At 37.7% G+C, this 19,808-nt stretch overlaps 1 protein-coding gene across 1 annotated transcript in view; it reads left to right on the top strand.

Moving 5' to 3' along the window:
• The first annotated feature begins 4,714 nt into the window (after positions 1-4,714).
• phf21b (PHD finger protein 21B) overlaps positions 4,715-19,808 on the top strand; it is a 50,756-nt gene continuing 35,662 nt past the window's right edge. Inside the window, exon 1 of the mRNA XM_055022015.1 lies at positions 4,715-5,096. Coding sequence (XP_054877990.1) covers positions 5,043-5,096 — 54 coding nt within the window. The 5' untranslated portion in view covers positions 4,715-5,042. The remainder of the gene's footprint in view (positions 5,097-19,808) is intronic.

Here is a 19,808-nt window from a genome sequence, read left to right as displayed (position 1 = left end):
TCAAAGGAACACCAACAAGAAAACCAGTCAGGGAGCATAACATGAATCCAGTTTGGAAACTGATCAGAAAAATCAACCTGCAAAGGAGCTAACCGAGGAAAATTGACCAAAAGAGTCAACCACTGGAACCAACACAGAGCCAACAAGGAACTTAGCAAAGAACCAATCAAGGCCCAAGTCAGAAAGAAATAATCAATCAATCAATCAATCAATCAATCAATCAATGAAGAGAATTGATAATATGACCAAACAGTGGATGAACTATGCCTTCCAGAGTGCTGTTGTTGATGGTGTGAAGGTCAGGAAGCAGATTGTTTCATAAATACTAATGTATTAAATGATAATCCAATTGTTTCATCATTGCAGACTGAAATTCTGTTTTTTGTTGTGTAAAGTGAAGTAACTTCCTGCTCAGACTAACCTGATAAAACTAATGAAATTAATTCATTTTCATTAAAATTCAGTTTTCTTCCCTGTTCAGCGATTTATCTCTCAGTTAAAGACTGTGTTACAAAGCAGACTGCATTATAAAGAATAAAAATTAAAACTCCAGCTCTGATGTTTTTGTGATTTTTATCCCCATCTGAACTCATAAACTCTATTTCTGTTGCTAATGTCTTTGCTCAGAACTGGAGGCAAATGAATAGTAACGATCACACAGCGATGTTCAGACTGTTTGTGTTTGTGGCCAGTCGAGCTGCCCGCTGCAGGCTGTTTGATTTCTAAATATCCCACGTTAAACATTTCCCGTCAGGCGGACGGCAGGATCAGCCAGGCTTCACTAGGTTCTGCCAGAAATGACAGATGGCCAGTCCAGGCCTGGCCCGAGGTGGACTGTGAGATAAAACTAACGTCCAGCTGATAGAAAGTCTGTCTGGGTTCCTACACCGCTTTAAAGAGAAAACCAGACTGAGGAAAACTTCACCTCATAGCTGCATGATTCTCCTCTTTGAGTTAATTCTGCAGGTTCAGAACATTTCGATGTTATTTAATCAGATTGATGACCCTAAATTTATTTCTGGAAGGCAAAATCCAGTATGCTTATGTCTTCCTGGATCCTTTTCCTAATTAATTCTCTCCTTACTTGTCTTACAACTTTAGAGGTTTGTAGTTCTACCATATTTAGTCCTTTTTTTGTTTGGTTTTTTATTGTTTTATAACCTAACCCAGCTTTAAACTTCTTTATAACTTTCTTTATGACATGTAAGCTGTGTTCTTCGGTCTTTATGATTCTTTTTCTTTGCGAATGTTCTCAGACAAAGTCTATTTAGCAGTCAGGTAACTTCTGAAGGCCATTTCTTGCTCTGGGTTTTTAAGTCTAGAAGCATAAAAAGGGCTGAATAAAATGCATGCCAGTTTTCAGATAATACACCTTGTATTATTTTAATTTCCATTCTTTTGGTATAAAATTCAATGAAATACTTTAATGTTTTTCCTTGTAATGTTGCAAAATATGAAACCTTGTGGGATTGTGAGCTGAGCTTTTGTTGTTACTGCATTAAGACTCTGGTTTAATCTTCTTGGTTGCTGTTGACTCATTTGTCTTCTTCCTGGTTTGTGTAAATTTTTCCAGCTATATTGTATTTTTTAGTCTATTCAAAGCTGTTCTAGAAGTTTGGAGGAAAACTGAAACAAAAGCTTTGTCCTTGATTTCCATTGTGGATGATCAGCAGTCCGACCACGACCTGAACGCCACATAAAATCCAAATAACGGGCGAACAGAAACACTCTGGGTGGTGGGGGCTCAGAATGACCTTCCTGCTGCAGCTGCTGCAGGAAAGTAAATAAAAGTAGAAACAGTTAAGCAGCTGCTGTCTTCATGTGAAGTCTGTGTCGGTGTCGGAGCAGCACCGGGAGGACTTCGGGAGTTTCAGCCGTTCAGCCGTGAAATGGAAATTAGCAGCGGTTGTAGCAGCAGAGCTGTCCGGCTGGGGGAGGGGGTCAGCTGGGAAGAAGCTGCCGACACTGCTGTAACTTTACTCAGTAATTCTGGTCAATGTTTACACGAGCTAATCCATTTTCAGCTCAGCAGTGTTGTTGTTAGCCAAACTGAGATTGTAGCTTGGACAGAGACGGATTCCTCTGTCCATGGTGCTACTTTCTCTTGTTTTTACTTCTCATCGTGACTTTAAACATGCTTTAAAATACCCAGAAAGATTGTTTAGCGTCTTATAGACGCAATATTTGTTTCACTGGGATGTAATTGTTCATATTAAAGTTGGTTCCGTCGACTAAAACTACGAAATCAAACATTAACTGCCATTTCTGATTCTCATCAACTCTCAGATCACATACTCCTGCGTGCAGCCCCACCCCTTCTACTGCTGATTGGCTGTCCTTCCTGTCGCTCTTAGGATACAACTCCTGATTGGCTCAGCGCTGCCGCCCTCTTTCCGTCATTAACCAATCATCGCTAAGGTGAGGTGGGAAGAGGAAGGAGGAGGTGTTGGGGGCAAGGCAGAGAGAAATGGGGGAGAACAGGGAGGATTTCTGAGAACAACCTGAACCGTTTGACCTCTTTGTGTTTGCAGAGCCAACTGCTTCACAAAAACATCTTCATTTAGAGGCTCTGAAAAGTCAAATCTACATTTTGTCTTTCATTTGTACTTCCTCGCGCTCTCTCAGGAAGTTGTAACTGTGAATGTTCATGCTGCCATTTTTAAACCTGCTGTTACACTGTGGTAATGATATGATCCATGTTGGAGTGTGAAGAAACAACAGAACTGTTTAAAGTAAAAAAATAAAGCAAAAATGAATCCCCAGTTTACTAAAACACAGCAAACTGAAACCCTTATTAGTTGAAGTATTTTACTGGAATTTTTTGGGATAGACCAAACAAGGTTGTGTATAAGCATGATTTAAAATTAAAATTACACATTGTTTTCACTGAACTTTTTACATTTATATTATTTTTCTTTTCCAAAATAAATTCCAGTGCAACCAATTTACTTTAGAACCCAATAATCAATAAACTCCCTCTGTGTCAAAGAAAACATTCTGGAGGATTTGAATGCAAGATAAGGTTATAAAACAATGTCCCAAGGTTTGAACGTCTAACAGAGTGTGATCCATTATTCATGAATGGCAAAATTATGACACAAAAGTGATAGGTGGGGCAAGAAGGGCATTAATGGGAGATGCAGCTAAGAGGCTGATGGTAACTCTGGAGGTGCTGCAGACACACACAGCTCAGTTGGGGTTGGAACCGCTGTCAGTACTTGACATATTTTCCTTTTTTTGTGAAGACTAGAAGGAAATAAAAATAAGTTTAATTTGCTACAAATCATAGCAAATACAGGGCAATCCTGGGAGAAGATATTTTCTCTGTTTACCTGAAAACAAGACTGAAAACCTAAAATGACAGTCAGCGCAAAAGTTGAATAATTTAAGTTGAAGTGTATTTACATGTTGGAATAGTCTAGTCAAAGCCCATACTCAAATCCACTCTAAAATCTCTGGCAAAAAATAATGTGTTCAGATGCTTTCCACTCAGTTTGATTGAGCTTGAGTTGTGTTGCAAAGTAAAAGGGATTAAAATATTAATCTCTCGGTCTAAAAACCTTGCAGTGGAGACGCTTTGGTCAAACTAAATCAGAATTATGGATGTTTTTAAAAAGAGCTATCAAAAAGTGGAGTTGTTTAAACTGAAAATAAAATGCTAACAAATAAAAAGCAAACATATGTTCAGGAAAACAAAACACTATTTTTGTATTAGTTTGACACAGTGAGGTGAACTATAGTTCAAACATAATGAGTTTTTATGAGGGAGCAGAATACAGTAACCTTACCAGAAAGACTCTGTTTCTCTTTATATTGCATGACTCCATGTAATTTTTATCCACCTGGTAAAAGCCCAGGCAGAACTACTGGCTGCTACAAGCTGAGGAAAATAATACACAGTTGAATTTTAATTATTGAGCTGCAAGAAACTGAACTTTTTATGAGACAAGCAGAAAAATTTAAAAGTGGTTGGGATATTACTGTTCAGGGAGCAGAAAAAAATGGATGCAGTCTTTAATGGGAACCAAAGTGTAATGGCTGAACAGTCCAACCAGCATAATATTAGGACTGATGAAGGTACAGATGTATCTCACCTTCTTGCTTCTTTTGTGTAAATCATTTTGCACACCCAGAGAAACTAAACTTTATTGATGAAACACTAGCATTACAAAATGGATGATTTCAATCACTTAAGTTTTATTTTTCACAATTTCAGATAGAGATTTTTTGAAACATATTTTTTGAGGTTAGGTGGAGTTAAATAAAATATTATTTGGATATTTGGATCAGTTTATACACCTAAATGAGAAGATATGGGTGTTTTGTGCATTAATTTGGCAGTATATATGGCTCACATAGCCGTATTTCTGTCTGAATTTGTTATATAGGCAAATATACATTGTACAGTTGAATAATAGCTAAAATAACATAGAAAAGCAATACATTTATAACAAGAAATGTTCATTAATACTACTAAAATAATATGTAGACATGTAAATATGTTTACAGCAAAGTTATTTTGTCTCTACAGGTACAATAAAACCACTTTGTAGCTCAGAAATCACTTCTGGCTGTGATTCCTTTACTTTGCTCCATGTGTTTAGTGCGCATGCCCAGTCAGTGGGGGTCTGCTCCATCCGGGAACTTCAGAATTACCATTGACAGCCGAAGCGCAACTTTTCCTCAGGCAAAGTGAAATCAAGGCGCGGACTCGGACAAAATATAGTCCCCGTTTTTTAACTCGAAATTACCGAAAGGAACGGCGAACCGGTACCGCTTTGGACCCGTCCAAGTTCGACTGTGCCCCGGAGAGCAGCCGTGTCGGACTCGGGCCCGTTCCGTGGGGTTTGGAGCACTTTTGGAGACGGGCGGAAAGTGGGTGATGAGTCCCAGCCTGTGTAAAAAGAAGCGAGAACTTGCTCTGCAGCCTGGAGTAGTTCTTCTTTCAATTGTTATTGTCGCTTTAAAAAAAATCTTTAATTCACTTAAACTTGGTCTCGGCCGCGTCCAAAGTGGGAGAAAAGTGTTTTCCTGGTGGGAACATGGAACTACAAGGCCTACAAGAGGCACTGAAAGTGGAGCTCCAGTGTCATCAGGTAAGTGAAACATGGTGTTGTTTCTGTCCCTATTTATTGCTGTTTGGGAGAGTGAGAGATCAAACACTCCGAGGGGGAAGGAAAACTATGCGACATGCCGCTGGGAATGGGAATGCCCGTCACTTCCAAGACCAACTATTAAAGCTACTTTTCTGCACTACTTTGTCCGGTGATGGAGGCTGTTTTCTGGGAGAATTTGGAGTGTTGATGCGGGGATGCTGGCTGACTGTGGCGATCAGGACGCGACCTGAATATTTATGAGCTGCTACAAACTGAGCCCGCTTTGTTACCTCCCTGTTTTAAACTTCACACACTTTCAGAAATCCGTGATTTTTTTTTTCTTCAGCCGAATTGTTTTGAAACTGGGACGGAGCTGGACCTACAGGTTAGCGGTTTGTTTCCGGGCTTCCAGCCGGTATGGCTGGCTGCTCGGCGGAGTGAGGCAGAAACTTTATCAGCATAAATCTGCTCCGGTTAACATCATCAACTCTCTCCCAGAAATAACCAAGCCTGCCTTTTTATTCGCCTCACATCGACTTGAGTGTTGGGAAGTTTCCTCAAACAGCCCTCCGGGGGGAGGACTGCAGCTCTGAAGTGTCCGTAGCTACGCACTGGATGGAAAAGTGGCCATCTTTTCTTCTCAAACTTGTGCAATGTTGAAAGATTTTAGCGTCCATTTTGAGTGGGTCGAACGGGGCTGAAGTTAGTGTGCGGATGGAAGTAGTCCAGTAAAGGGCCATTCCGCATTTTTTAAGGAGTCGAAGCTAGCTTTAGCTTGCTCCAGCTGGTAAAACTAAAATATTTGGACTGGTCTTTGTCTTGCTAGAAAAACCCAGAATTTAGTCGGGGTTTAACTTTAATGAGTTATCTTACACTAGTCAGACATTCTTTCTAACAAAGTTTATGACTTTTGCAACTTTTATTTTTTTATATCGTCTTTTTATGAATGTTAAATATTTGATTCTTTTATTGTAGCAATTGTAAGAATTATTATTTCTCATAATAAATTCCAAGTAATGATGCCAGGTTGTTACTATTTTATTCACAGTTTCTTCCAGGAGAGTATAATTAAATTAAGTTGTTCTGTGCTGCTTACTGATAGAAATCATGCTGTTTTATGTCCCTGCTGTGCTGAAGAAGCCTATTACAAAATGTTTCTGTTTTTTAAGAACAATATTGTGGAGCTGTGAGATTCAATTTCAGTCATATTGTTCCCTAAAAAAAATCTACAAATAATTAGTTTTTTGTCATTAGGGCAACAAATACCATAAAATATTGTGATAATTTCTAAATGCATTCCACTCACCCCTAATGTCAGCCAGAGAAATTTAATTACTTTGACTAGTCCAGTAACTGCTCTATATATTTATACCAAAGATATTCTTTCTGATTTATTTAAACCTTTATGAATTATAAAAACGGTTTTCTGCTCTTGGTTATATGGAGCTTCTCTGCATACTAGTAGATGCAATAATGATATCAGAAAGGATTGTTTGGAATGCAGTAATTGTTGGCTAAGAGTTATGAATTTGCATTTTTCACATTAATATAATATTTTAGAGATTTAATCCTGCAGATGCTCAATTCAAAACATCACAACAGAAAAAGGCATAGTTTATGATTAATATAACAATATTTATGAATAATTGTTTTCTTTGGGACATTTTCTAATAGTTTATCTGGTTACAGATACAAGATGTAACAGAAGAAAATATCCCAAAGGATAATTTTCTGACATGAATAAAGCAAAAAGTTTGTTGTTGTATAAAAAACGTTTTCACAAACATTAGAATGAATTTTTAAGACTGCAGTTGGTTTAGCATCGTCCAGGTTAAACTTTACTTTAGATCTCACAAGGAATCCAGTCTAAGTTTTTTGACCATTTACAAATTAGATAAAGGTTGTAATTATTCTAAAATGTGTTTTGAAGACTTTGCATTTAGTTTGAAGTACATCAAATCCAACTTGTTGGATTGTAAAGTAGATGAGTCCTGATTGTGGTGGGAAAAAAAGGATTAAAATTTACAAATACTATAGTTTTCATAAATCTGTGTTTGGAGTAATTTATGCTAGTCTCGTCTAGATGCTATATATTGCCCATTTATCTTTTAATTTAAAAATAAAAATATAATTTTTTATGCATTAGAAAAGATCCCGTCCGGTTTTGAGTCATCAAAGTATTTTACATTTCAAAGTGGAGCTGCTGAAATCCAGCCCAGAACAAACAGCGGAATGCTCCTTTAATGAAGCAGCTTCAGTCGGAAGCTTCGAATCAGACACGAACTTCAGCAGGTCGACATGTTTCAGGAGAGCCGGAGAGAGTATGTGGCCTGACTCAGACTTTTTCAGCTCCGCAGCAGAAACCAGCCCAGCCTGGATCCGTTTCGTGTTGAAACGCAGTTAAACACTTCGCTTTGGTTACTTTACGCTTCTGTCTGCTGGCATTATTTCTTCTTGTGTCACGTGACAAACAGCGATCCGTTTGATTCGCTCTTAATCAGGCTTTCACTTTTCTTTTCTTTCTGTTCTCTTCTTTGTTGATATTTGTGATGGCTGTGCTGCTGCGGCTCCTGCTCGGTTCCGGTCGGTAACTTTGAGGGCGGCTCGGCGCGCAGTGCAGCCGGGAGGAAGCAGCTCAGGGCGGATGCTGAGCGTTCAGCACCACGGTCAGCTCCTCCTGGTTCTGCTGCTGCACAGACCCAACTTCCACAGCAACAACATCCAACACTTTTCCCGTCATGCTTTGCTTGTTTTTTTCTTTTATTTTCAAGCTTTAGTTTATGATTAAAACTTGTGTTCAAAAGAAATCAATCTTTGCAGAACAATGAGGCGTAGGAGGGTGAATCTTTTTATCCTTGTTTTTTTTTTTTTTTTTCTTATTTTCAGTTTTGTAGTGGAAGCTTCCATTTTGAGAGAGACATGGGGGTGGTTTCTGCCCCCCACCCCCTCCCACCTCTCTACAACATGGAGAGTAAAAAAAAAAAACTCTGCAGAGTTTAATGCAGGAGGAGGAAAAGGAGAGGAGGGGAGGGGAGGGGGATGGGCCCCATTCATGCCTAACATTACCATTTTGATTGCTTTGATGCTGTTTTTGGTTTGGATGGAGGATGGAGGGGGAGGGGAGGCAGAAAGCCCAGTCAGCACTCGCCGCCTGGCTGCACCGCCACGTTTCTAACTGCTACACTCATCTCTTACTTTCTCCCTGCTAATTCATGACATGCTGCTTTTCTTCCCCATGAAACGATCCCACTTTCTCACTCCAGTCACGTTCAGCTGCATATCTTTAAACCTGTTATGACGCTTTGCACGCCGTTTGAGGTGTCCCCACCCTGAAAAAGATTTTAAAAAAACCATGACTGCACTTGAACACACCAGAGATGACCTCTACCTGCCAGTCTGTTTAAAATGACACAGCAGCAGCAGAAGGAGGGGGATCGACTCGCAGCAGAAATGTTATTTTTAATGGTTATTAGTTAAAGTAAGCAACTTTTTCATTCACATCGTCATATTTTAACTAAAAGGAGTTAAAATTGCTTTGACTTTAACTCATTTTATTGCATAACAACAAATTTAAAGTGATTGATATTCATAAAGTTGTGCATTATTGTGACAGGAAAGGAGTTTAGCATCAATTAATCACATGATAAATTTGTTTACAGAGATGTTCTAATCCATTCTTTTATTTGTTTCTATTACCATTTTATTTATTGATTTTGGTTTTACTTTGGATATCTTAAATATCTTTCAGTTAAAGTCTTAAATGTTCTTCACAAAATTAAAGTTTATTTGTCTTTCAGAGAGAAACCCTGCGTTATGATGCATAAACCTTTATACAACTTTTATTTATGTTGCTCTGCATTTCATTATGCATCAGTAAAGTGTACATGTCTTTATTCATTTAAAACATTTTATTTCTCCTAATTTAGCCTGGTTTGGGGATGGAACGGATTAAAATAATTTGTTATTTTAAATGGAAAAAAAATTAGTTTGATATTTGAACAGATAAATGTGGATCTTCTGGTTGACCTTTGACCTTTTAAAATACCCAAATTTCCACCTAATTTAATATTTTATTCGGTCTGATGATGTAATTTTTAAATATTAAATGATTGATGTATTAATCAATTACTCAGTATTTGAGCTGCCTTTTTAATAAAATACTTTTTATCATTATTTGACTAAAATGGTTATGTACTCTACCTCCTGGTGAGAATAAATTTATACTTTAGCCCCCAGCAGGTAAACCTCCAGCTTGAGAAAAAACAGATTTATTTGAAACATTCGCTTTTAAGGTTTTTATGTTAATTTTAACATTTAAGTTGAAACTTTCTGAGTAAAGTCAGTGGAAAATCTGATCTGCAGCAACACCAAGAGTCGGTAAAATCAGTTTGTATTTCTTGTTATTTTCAGACTCTGGTCGGGTTTCATTGTCAGTTGAACCTGTAGTGTCTCTGAGGGAATGTCAAAGTCCACAGTTTTTTGAGGGAACCTGCAGGTCGTTTCATGGCTCCAGTTTGAGGTTTGGAGGTGGAAGTTAAACCTCCTGTTTTCTGCTTTGCTGTTTATCGACGGACGGCTGGAGATGGGAACGAAGGATGATCAGAAATTGGGAATAAATTAGGAGGAATGACGTGAATTTGAGTCTCCTCGAGTTTAAATTTGGCCTTGGACGAATCGATTCCTCCTGGCTGGTTTGCTCTCCGTTGCGTCATGGCGGTGGGCCTCACCGGCCTGTCAGGCAGCAGAGGGGGGGCTTTCAGAGCCTCCGCTCCGGCTTTTCTCCTCCGTGGTGAACCGGTGGATTTCTCCCTGTGGAGAGCTAACGTTTCACTTCTGTCCGACGTGTTTCCGGAGCAAACCGTTTCTGAAACAAACCCGCAGCTCCTTGACTTGAAAGCCGTCTGCAGGCAGCATCTGTAACCATGGATACGGCCGTTTCTTCCTCTCCGGCTCTGTCATGGTCACTTTTGGCTGTTTTTTAAAGTTTGTTTCGGAGCAGATCCGTTTAGAGAACAGGGATGATGATGTGGAGGCATTTCAATTAAAAATAAATGTTCTAATTAGAACTGCTGTGATTCTGAACGGTTGGCTGAGCAGACGCTATCGCTAATTTGGTCTGCTTCCAGACCGCTGGGATATTGCTGTTGCAGGACAGGTTATCCGCGCCTTCTTAAAAATGTGTCTAAAATTAAGACCTTAAAATGTTTTAAATTAATTTAAAATAAAGCTGGCATTAAATAAGTTGATCACAAGTCTTATTTTTTTTGTGTGTGGCTGGATTATTTATAAAGTTTATTTTTCACGTGAAACTATTCTGTCAGGCAAAGTTTGAGTCACCTGCAGACATCTTCATTATGTTCTGTCAGGCGGTTGAGGCTACCGTTAATTAGCTGCTAATATCCATTCCTGGCTTCATTTCAATTTTATTTCTATTGCACATTTCGACAACAAGGCAGTCCAAAGTGCATCTTAAAAACACCAACCTATCACAGGGTAAGAGTAAATTTATTGCTAGTTGGCTGGATTACGTTCGTCTTCGCCAGTGGCTCACTTTTGTTGGTAACCCATGCTATGCTAGTGATGCAGGGAAAACGAGCCTGACACTATAAAATATGACGACTTATCAGGGCCACTGTAGACATAATAAAGGAGTACATTTCCACAAAAAACTCATACATTTTGAGATTATATATATATTTTAGAAAATAATAGGAAATTGAAAAAGTCGAAAATTTGCCAGAAAAAAAAATTGAGATTAATTTAACATATCTTCCAAATATAATAATAAAACTAGAAAATTTTCTTAGCTCATGAGGTTAAAAATTTTGAACTTTTGCAAATTTTCAAAAGTCAAATTTTCTGCTTTTTGAATTCAGGAATTTCCACTTTTTTTTCTAGAAAATCTGAAAATTTTAGGGTTTTTTTAAAATGGAAGTTTACTCTTATTATTTTTTGTTTTTCTATTTACATTGGCCCTAATAAGGCAATGTTAATATGCAATTTTTATGTGCATTTCTGTCGTGCTACTGCTCTTAGGTTTCTTCCATAATGGTCTTAAGAAGTTTTAAATTTGAGTTGGCAAAACCTGCAGAAACCCTGCTAAAGTGGACATTTAGAAGTTTGATTTCTTCATCTAGCCCTGAAAGCGGCTGCTTTGATTGGCTGCCTGCATCAGTTTTTCAGCTGCTGAGTGTCACACGCTGCCAAGCAGGAGAAATGGGGTTACTCTGGAGCAGCGTGTTTGTGGAAAGTGATCCTGACCTTATTTAGGAAGCATTTTAATGATACATGATGCTGCTTCCTGCTCTGCTTGGCTGGAGAAGCCGCTCGCTTTCCACTTAATCCACGTTTGCATTGACACATGTAACCTCTCGCTGTAGAAGACGCAATCCAGTTAAATCATTCCCGGTTAGTCGTTTGAAAATAAACCTTACTGTGTGAAAACGAGCTGCTGCGCCACATGAAGCTCCCATTTAACCCAGTTTCTCTGCAGATTATCCACTTCTTGTTTCCCATAACGCTGTTTATGCTGCACTAATTGGATTAGAGCGATTTATTCAAGCAATAAACATTTTTAGAGACAGAAAAGTGGAATAAAAGGGTTTCAGAAGACCTGTTGGGTGAGGTTGGTGCTTATGCAAAGCAGAAAAAAAGGTTGCTGAGCATCTTTTAACGAACCAAACGGTGGGATTTTAGTGGAGGTCTCATTAGGATCCCTTTTCTGGCCCATCTGGACTCCTTCAGGCTTTCTCTGTGGTCATGATAAGTTTTTTCAACAGGAACCAGAACCAAACCAGATTATAGTTTACACTATAGTTTTCAAGGTTGAACTGTAATTTTGAGAGTTTCACATGTTGATGTTAAAAGTATTGTTTTAGTTTCATCCTTTGCTACAAATGAGGAATCGTTTACTAAAGGAATGCTACAGTATTGCATTTTAGGCAATAAAATTGTTATTCTTTTATTTAAAAAGGAATTTAATCATTTTTATATTAGTGTTTTTGTTTATTTCTAATAATATGTAAATTAAGCCAAAGCTAAATGAAAAGCTTGCAGAATGTGCTATTTTATCAAATTAATCTTCTTACTAATCGATTACTAGAATAATCGTTAGTTGCAGCCCCAGTTGACTCAACTGCAGCTACCTTTGGGTGAAATATTAAAGAAATAGGTGCAGGTAGCTTAAAGTTGACTGTGTGTTCTCATTCTCACAAAGTTTGGAATGGTTTTGCTTAATTTTTAAACCATAAACGCTTAATTGGTCTGACTTCACGGTTTCTATTGCTCTTCTGAAGCTAGCCACTTTTGAGCCTATTAAGTTACCTTGACATCTTCATTTTGCAGTTTTATCAACTTAAATTAGCTCTGAGCCAACAGGAGGCATCAGAGTCTATCAGCTGTTCTGTCAGGATTCAGCTGAAACATTTCAGGATGAAACTGGAGGCCTGTTTGTTTCTGAGTAGTTGCTTTTCGGCTGCTGTTTCATCTCTTGTTGTCTTCCAGCTTTAAGTCTGAGCGCTGAGATTAATCTGGAGGACGCCCACGCAGCAGCAGCAGCTCCGTCTCACAGGAGTAAATATCTGCCCTGCTTTTCTTCTCCCTGATCCTGACTCTGCTGCCACTCCGCTCCCCCATCCAGTATTTTAGTTTGTATTTCTTGCAGACCTGCTTTAATCAGCTCTAGGAGAGCGAGAGGGGGGTTTAATTAAGAGCAGCATTGCAGGAAACCCTGCAATGACTCTTCCTCTGGGATGATCCTTCCTCTTCCTCTTCTTCTTTAATGCTGCTCAGATCTAGAGGTGAAGGTTTCTGAGGAAACTCTGACCTGCAGCACTCAGAGTTTCCCAGATTCGGCTTCAAAACAAAAACATGAGGCTGTCTGCCATCTTATTTCCTATTTCTACATTATTCTAACCTCTTCTTTAAGTTTGAGATGAAGGAAAGAGACACTTTCCCCTCAGGAGGAAATGACACATTTGAGTCTAAATCAAGTCGGAAATCAAGCAAAGAATTACTGTTGTTTATAAAAAAAAAAAAAAAAAATGTAGAAGGCAGGAGAAAAACACAAAACATCAGGACTCAGAAATCAGTGCAACTCCTATAAATGATTAGATGAATATAACCTAAAATATGAGTGAATATTTATACATATAAAATAAAAACGAGGTCAGATTGAGTAAAACATACATCTTCAACTTAATATTTGAAAAAATATTAAATTGAATAAAGAGATAGGGACCCAGTTTCAAGCCTTTAAACTATGAAGTCATGTTTAATATGAACAACATTTTCATAGCAACTCAAGGTAACAGTTAGTTGATGTTGCCAGTTTATACCAGGCCTGGTAGGGCTGTTATAAACAAATATTTTAGTAATTGAGTAATCTATAGATTATTCTTATGATTAATCGGATAAAAAAAATGTATAGAATAAAATACTGGTAAATCTGGCATAACACCAGTGTTGCTATCGGATATCAATATCAGTCCAATTTTTCATTTTTGAGCATCCCAAACAATTACTTTTTGTAGTTTAGAAAACTAATAAAAGCTCACTTTCTAAGTTAACCTGAAGAAAAGTTATACAAAGATCGGAAATTCAATTAAATTTAATAATAGAGCTCCATGTAACGCAAATAATGTCCCTGCTGGAGCACGACGCACTAAATAATAAAACATAAATTGATGGAGCTTTGAGGAATTTTAATAATTGAGGTACTTGAACTACAAAATATTGTGGTAAACCGTGGAGCTCCAGGTCAGGTTTGCCCAGCAGCTGATGAAGTTCTTCATCTTCATCAGTCAACAGTGAATCTGTGCAAACAGCAGCAGAAACTCTGAGTTTCATCAGCTCAGCAGCGGCAGCAGCTTCTTTATTTGTTGCGCTCGCAGCCGTCCCCCGGGGAAATAACGGGAGTTTGTTTGTAAAATCCGGCTCCTTGCAGGGAGCAGGAAGTGAAAATGGAGCAAACATGGAGGCAGAGTGATGGAAACAGGATGAGCTTCAATTTCACTGCAGATCCACCATCATCAATACAAAATATCCAATCAGATAAAATGTAAAGTCTTCTGGGTTTTGAATAATAAAACCAGGACACAACTTCCCTTCAATCTCTTCACAATAAAAGCCTCAAACCGTTACCCAAAGTGCTGAACATTTAAGTGTCTTTCAGAGTCTTCCAGAAGTTTTATGGTGGATTCCTCATTCCACAAGTCAATGTGCCCTTGGGCAAGGCACCAATTTATATTGATGTAATCATGAGTTTGATTGGGTGAAGTTTAAACTATTTTGAGCGGTCGGTCTGTTCATCTTCCACACTGTTGACTGGCTTCATGCAAACAGCAGATAACAGAGTCCAGGATTAAATATTATAAAAATAATAAATATAAAAATAAACCTATTATAAATATTTAAGAAATATTTAAGAGATACATATTAAACTAATACAAAGCATAAAGTAATTAAATAAATATAACAAAAATAAATGAATAAGTCTAAAATAATAAGTATATAATAAATAAATATAAAAATATTAAATATAGAAATAAATTAAATATGAAAAATATTTGTAAATAAATACAAATACGAAGAAAATAAGTTAAAAAAAATCTCTCCAAGATAGAATACCATCACTTACAGAAACTGAAAATAAAACATGACCACTATATTAAACTTTTAAAATAGAAAAGTGAAATAAAAATCCTTCTTAATTTGAAGAAAAATGTAATATTTTAAGGTTAAATGAACATTAATAGAAGATGGTACTAACATTTGCTGTTAATATGATTTAAAAACCTGTACATGAAAAATGCTTGAGTTGTAAAAAGACAAGATAACAGAATGAAGTGATGCTACAGTGTTGGTATAACTTATTAATTCTCTAAATGATTCTAGTAGCATTTTACAAAGTGCTGGTAGAGCACTATTTAGATATAAAGTTTGTATCCTTGGAAATAAAAGCTATGCCTAAACAAACCGACCCTTTGGCCCATTTTCTGGTGATTCCTGCCTCAGTTTGGTGAGCAGAATGAAGAAGCCGAAGCCTGCAAACATTTTTGTTGTTGTCGTCAGTGTTTGGAGGTTTGCAGGTGAAATCGTCCTAGGGCTCCGTCGATTTGTCGTTGTCTTCTTCTTTTTCTCACTTCGGGGAATCAGGCGGTCATGCGGCGGCGAGCCGCGCAGCTCGGATTATCCTCCTCAAAAAGCCGTGAAAATCGCTATAATAACTCAGAAATTGCCTCTGTGCGCCAGCCTCCAGCGCTCCATCCTGTGTTTGTGTAGCAGAGACAAAGTGCCTCTTTGACTGCTGCGTAATTCGGATGTTTTGTTTTGTTAGAGGGTTTTTTTTCTTTTCTGCCCTCTTTTTGTGGTTCCTTCAGTGCAAGTCCATATCATCGCTCAATTTCACGCAGGCCTGAAGTTAATCCTCTCATTTTTATGGGTAGAAATGTGGTCTTTATGTCTGCAGGCAGAAATATATACATTTATTGCACACACTTCTGTAGTGCTCATTAGTTCCAGTTTTTATTCATTAATCTGATTATTTACAACCTACAGCTGGAGGATCTAGATGGACACTTAGCCTGAGGTTGTACAAATTGCTGTTTCATAATTCCTAGGCTCTTATTTTGAAACCACTTTTGAGTATTTATAGTTGTTTTGTCTTAATTCAATTATTCATATTAAGTTAAACCCAAAGGGACATAAATATTGTTATAACCCGTAATATGCAATGTTCTTGAAAGACTTGTTTTAGCTATGCTAATAGCTGCAGCTCCAGTAGCAGACAGTCGTGCAATAAATCTGAAGAAGCCTCTGACTGAAGACATTCTGCTGTGTAACGGACTCATAAATACAGTGCTAGAGGTTGTTTGTAATGCTCTTCATTTCATAAAAAATCCTAAATTTAAGATATATTCTTTAAAATAAACAAGCTAATTTGGGACCACTACCTATCGCTAGTTGCTAAAACCTGCCGAAACTTGTAACCTTTGCTCCAAAAACAGTTTCACTGCATATTTTGATAGTTCAAACACCAGAATATAGCTTAATAATGCTCTGTGGAAACGTCTTAGCTTCACAGCAGAGCTAACCTCTGTGGTTTCCTTATTGTCGCTCTGGGGGATTCGGCCAGTCAGCACCAAGGGAAATAAATCTGCTACAGGATGTCAAGCAGCATTTCCAAGTTTTTTTTGTCTTACAAATGTTTTAAATGCATTTCACAAAAAAATAAAAAAAAAATCAGTGAATAGATTAAATTTTGAAAAATCCACTAATAATGAAGCATAAATGAGCTTCACTGTAGCTGGAAGAGTTGGCTAAGGGTTCACCAATGCTCTTTGGGTTTCCATAGTAATGTCAGGGCGGCCATCTTGTTTGACAGCTTCTATTTATTTGGACGTTGAATTTAGGTCAACTCTATGACAAAGTGTTAGGACAACACTAAGAGCTTTTTATTTTTTTTAATTTACCAGAATAAAGACATAAAATGAGGAGAATAAAATTATGGTAATTTTATGAAACCTAATACACACAACAAAGAACAAATTAAAATGAGAAATGCTGAGCATCTTGTGAAGTTATATGTTGATACTTAAGAGAAATACTTCATCCTTTACACATCAGTAGCAGGACCTTGAAACAATTCAGTCGTAATTCTACCCAAGCTTTTTTCATTACAAAATTTTTTTTTCTTTTGACTTTGAGATGTTATTGCAGAAAAAAATTTCTTTTATTTTGCTGATATCATGACTATATTCTCATAATTAAACAGCATTTATCATAATCTGGCCTTGACTCTCCACCATTTAACTCACAGAAAGGATGATTGAAATAAAAGCCATTTAAAAAAAAATATTTTCACTCATTAGTGATTTATTTTTCTGAAGAAGAAGCAAGAAAAACAATTGAATAAAATCAGACCTATGTTCAGAACAAAGCTGCAGGTAAATAAAAAGAAAAACTAAACATTTTAAGCTGTTTTCATGGATTTAGAGACAAAATGTTGCTTTAACAAAGTAAAGTCATTTTCCGTCTCCTGAGGAATCAGACAGATTATTGCAGTCTCTTTTGTTTGGTCCATTTTTGTTGTATTTTCAGTGGATTCTTCTTTCTGTTTACAACCTTCTCCAACTATTTCCTCCTCGTTGCTGGTAGACATGAAACATTGCGACCTGTTGGTGACCTTTGGGGACATCCTGAAGGGCTTCAGGTGGAGTCAACGCCGGGAAGCGTTGGTTTGCTGCAGCAGGAAAGCCGGATTCATTGATTTGCTGTCTCTCTGTCGTCTTCATCCTCTTCCTCCACCTTAATGAACTTCCTCTCAGCTGCGGCCGTTTCGTGTCACCAGACAGCTGACACGATTCGCTGCTTTTACTGTGACATCAGAGGGTTTGGAAACGGGAAATCTGAGACTGACAGTCTTTTCTTTTTTTCTCTTCCTGCTCCTCTCCATCCAGCATAAGGAATGTTTTTCTGAGCCACAGACTGGCTGTTATATAATGTAAATATTCCACATGATGTGTGAAGCGTTCTCAACACGTTTTGGTGGTGTAGTTTCTGCTCGTTGAGTCGTGGCTGCAGGGGAAATAAAGCGTCCCCGATGAGAAGAAGACACTGGTTTTGGTTAAATAAGACGTGAACTGCAGATCGTTGAGTCTGGAGGAGATTCAGTTTAAAGGAAACTGTGGGTGGAGGAATCCACCAGAGAGCTGCAGCTATCACCGAGGTTTCACTATTGTTGTCATGAAGGTCGTTGCAGATTATCTTTGTATTCAGGGAGTACGGTGCTGCAAAAGGGACAAAATTAAGACTGAAGCGGCTGAATATATATCCCTCTGCTTTCCCAATGTCCTTCCTGACGCTTTCAAAGACCAGAGTTCAGTTCACTTCACAACTGTCTAAACAATCAACTCTAGTCTGTTAGAAGTGAACAAATGACTCAATCAAAGTTCTGCCTTCAGGATTTTCTTGAAATCATTCCTGACTTTGAACAAATTCCTAAATCTCAACAGATTCTTGAACAGATTTCTAAATCTGAATTGATTCCTATACCTGAACAGATTCCTTTTCTTATCCAGACTTTTGAAGAGTTTCATGAGAGCAGATTTCTGATGCATCATATTTGAAATACATCTGTATTTTGTAATTTAATAACTACTTTTTGCCATAATTTTAATGTGAGTGTCACTAACATAAATCTCTTGGAATAGAAACCTGGCCAAGATGGCCGCCATACAAAAGAACTAGAATCATCCACTTTTAGGCAGGAAGCTGCAGGCTAAAGTTCAGATCAGAAACCAGTTCTTCTCTGCACCAAACTTGACCTTTAACCTGAACTCATGTTTTCCTGGATGTGCTGACCTTCCCAAACAGGAAGTGAGGTCGTTGGAAGCTGCTGCTCTGTTTGTCTTCAGCTGAAGGCAGCAGCAGCAGTCTGCGCTGCAGCGTCAGCCTTCACGATCGAGTATCTGGAGAGAGAAAGTTTTCTGGCTCGTATTTAATCTTTTATTCATCCTCTGAACTAAAGAGGTCAGCCTGATTAAACATGCAGCGCTGCGCTTTGGGGAGCAGAGGCTCCTCCTGACCCCATTCTATGTTTGTTCCAGCAGTTAAAACCAAGTTTATTGTTTTAAAACCAGCTGGACGTTTGTCTCTAAAGCTGCTGAATCAGCTGATCCTCCTGATGCATTTAATAAATGTGTAATTACCCAGAAACCATTAAAAGATGCTAAACGAATTTTTCCGCTAATTATGGCGTTTCTTTATCTCCTTAACGGCTGTGGCCATGTTTTAATCGCCTTTCCTGTCCTGAATTTCAGCACGTTTACTTGCATCCACTCTGATTTCACTCATTTATCACTTTGTTCTGTAGTTTGGTGATTTTAAAGCTACGGTAGCCGTGAAACGCTAACAGATGGTTTAATCTTCCTAAAGTTGGTTTATTTATTTTAAACTGACATTCAATCAACAGTTCAAATAATACTTATTTTAAATTATTTAGTTTAAATAATTTGGTTTTAATCCTAATAAGGTCAAGGTCTAAACAATAAAAATATATTTAAAAATATAGCAAAAAATTGGATTTGTAATTTTTTTATTATTATTTACAAACGAAATGAAACAAATAAATGATTAAACTACGCTTTAATACTTCAGAAAAAATGTCTTTGTATATAACAAAATAAATATGTGAATCAAACAAATGGATTGTCTCCTATAATATGTAAAATATTTATTCTAAATCATAAAACGATGCAAAACTTTTATTTTGATTTTTTAATTTTATGTAAAAGAGAGAACATCTTTAGTTTGTGTGAAGAGAAACCAGGATTGTTTTTTGTCTTTCTGCAGCTGGTTCCTTCTCAGCCCTCGTGTGTGTGTGTGTGTGTGTGTGTGTGTGTGTGTGTGTGTGTGTGTGGTGTGTGTGTGTGTGTGTGTGTGTGTGTGTGTGTGTGTGTGTGTGTGTGTGTGTGTGTGTGTGTGTGTGTGTGTGTGTGTGTGTGTGTTCATTAAGGCTTTTTCTGGAGCCAACAATGGAGTCTCTCTGCCAGCTAAACACATCAGCAGAAAGAGGTCAATTATAGAGTAGAAGTAACAAAGCAAGAAGAAAGCCCCTGAGTGTTTGTCTTGATTAGTCTTTGTTATGGAAACCATTTCACAAATCGGACGCCTGCTGACATCCAGCTCTGATTTTCAGCTTTGAGCTTTGTG

This window comes from Poeciliopsis prolifica, unplaced genomic scaffold (genome assembly GCF_027474105.1).
Source record: "Poeciliopsis prolifica strain line A6 unplaced genomic scaffold, Auburn_PproV2 SCAFFOLD081, whole genome shotgun sequence".
NCBI lineage: Eukaryota > Metazoa > Chordata > Actinopteri > Cyprinodontiformes > Poeciliidae > Poeciliopsis > Poeciliopsis prolifica.
Note: the sequence above shows the minus strand (reverse complement) of the source record. Positions and strands in the feature narration are given on the sequence as shown.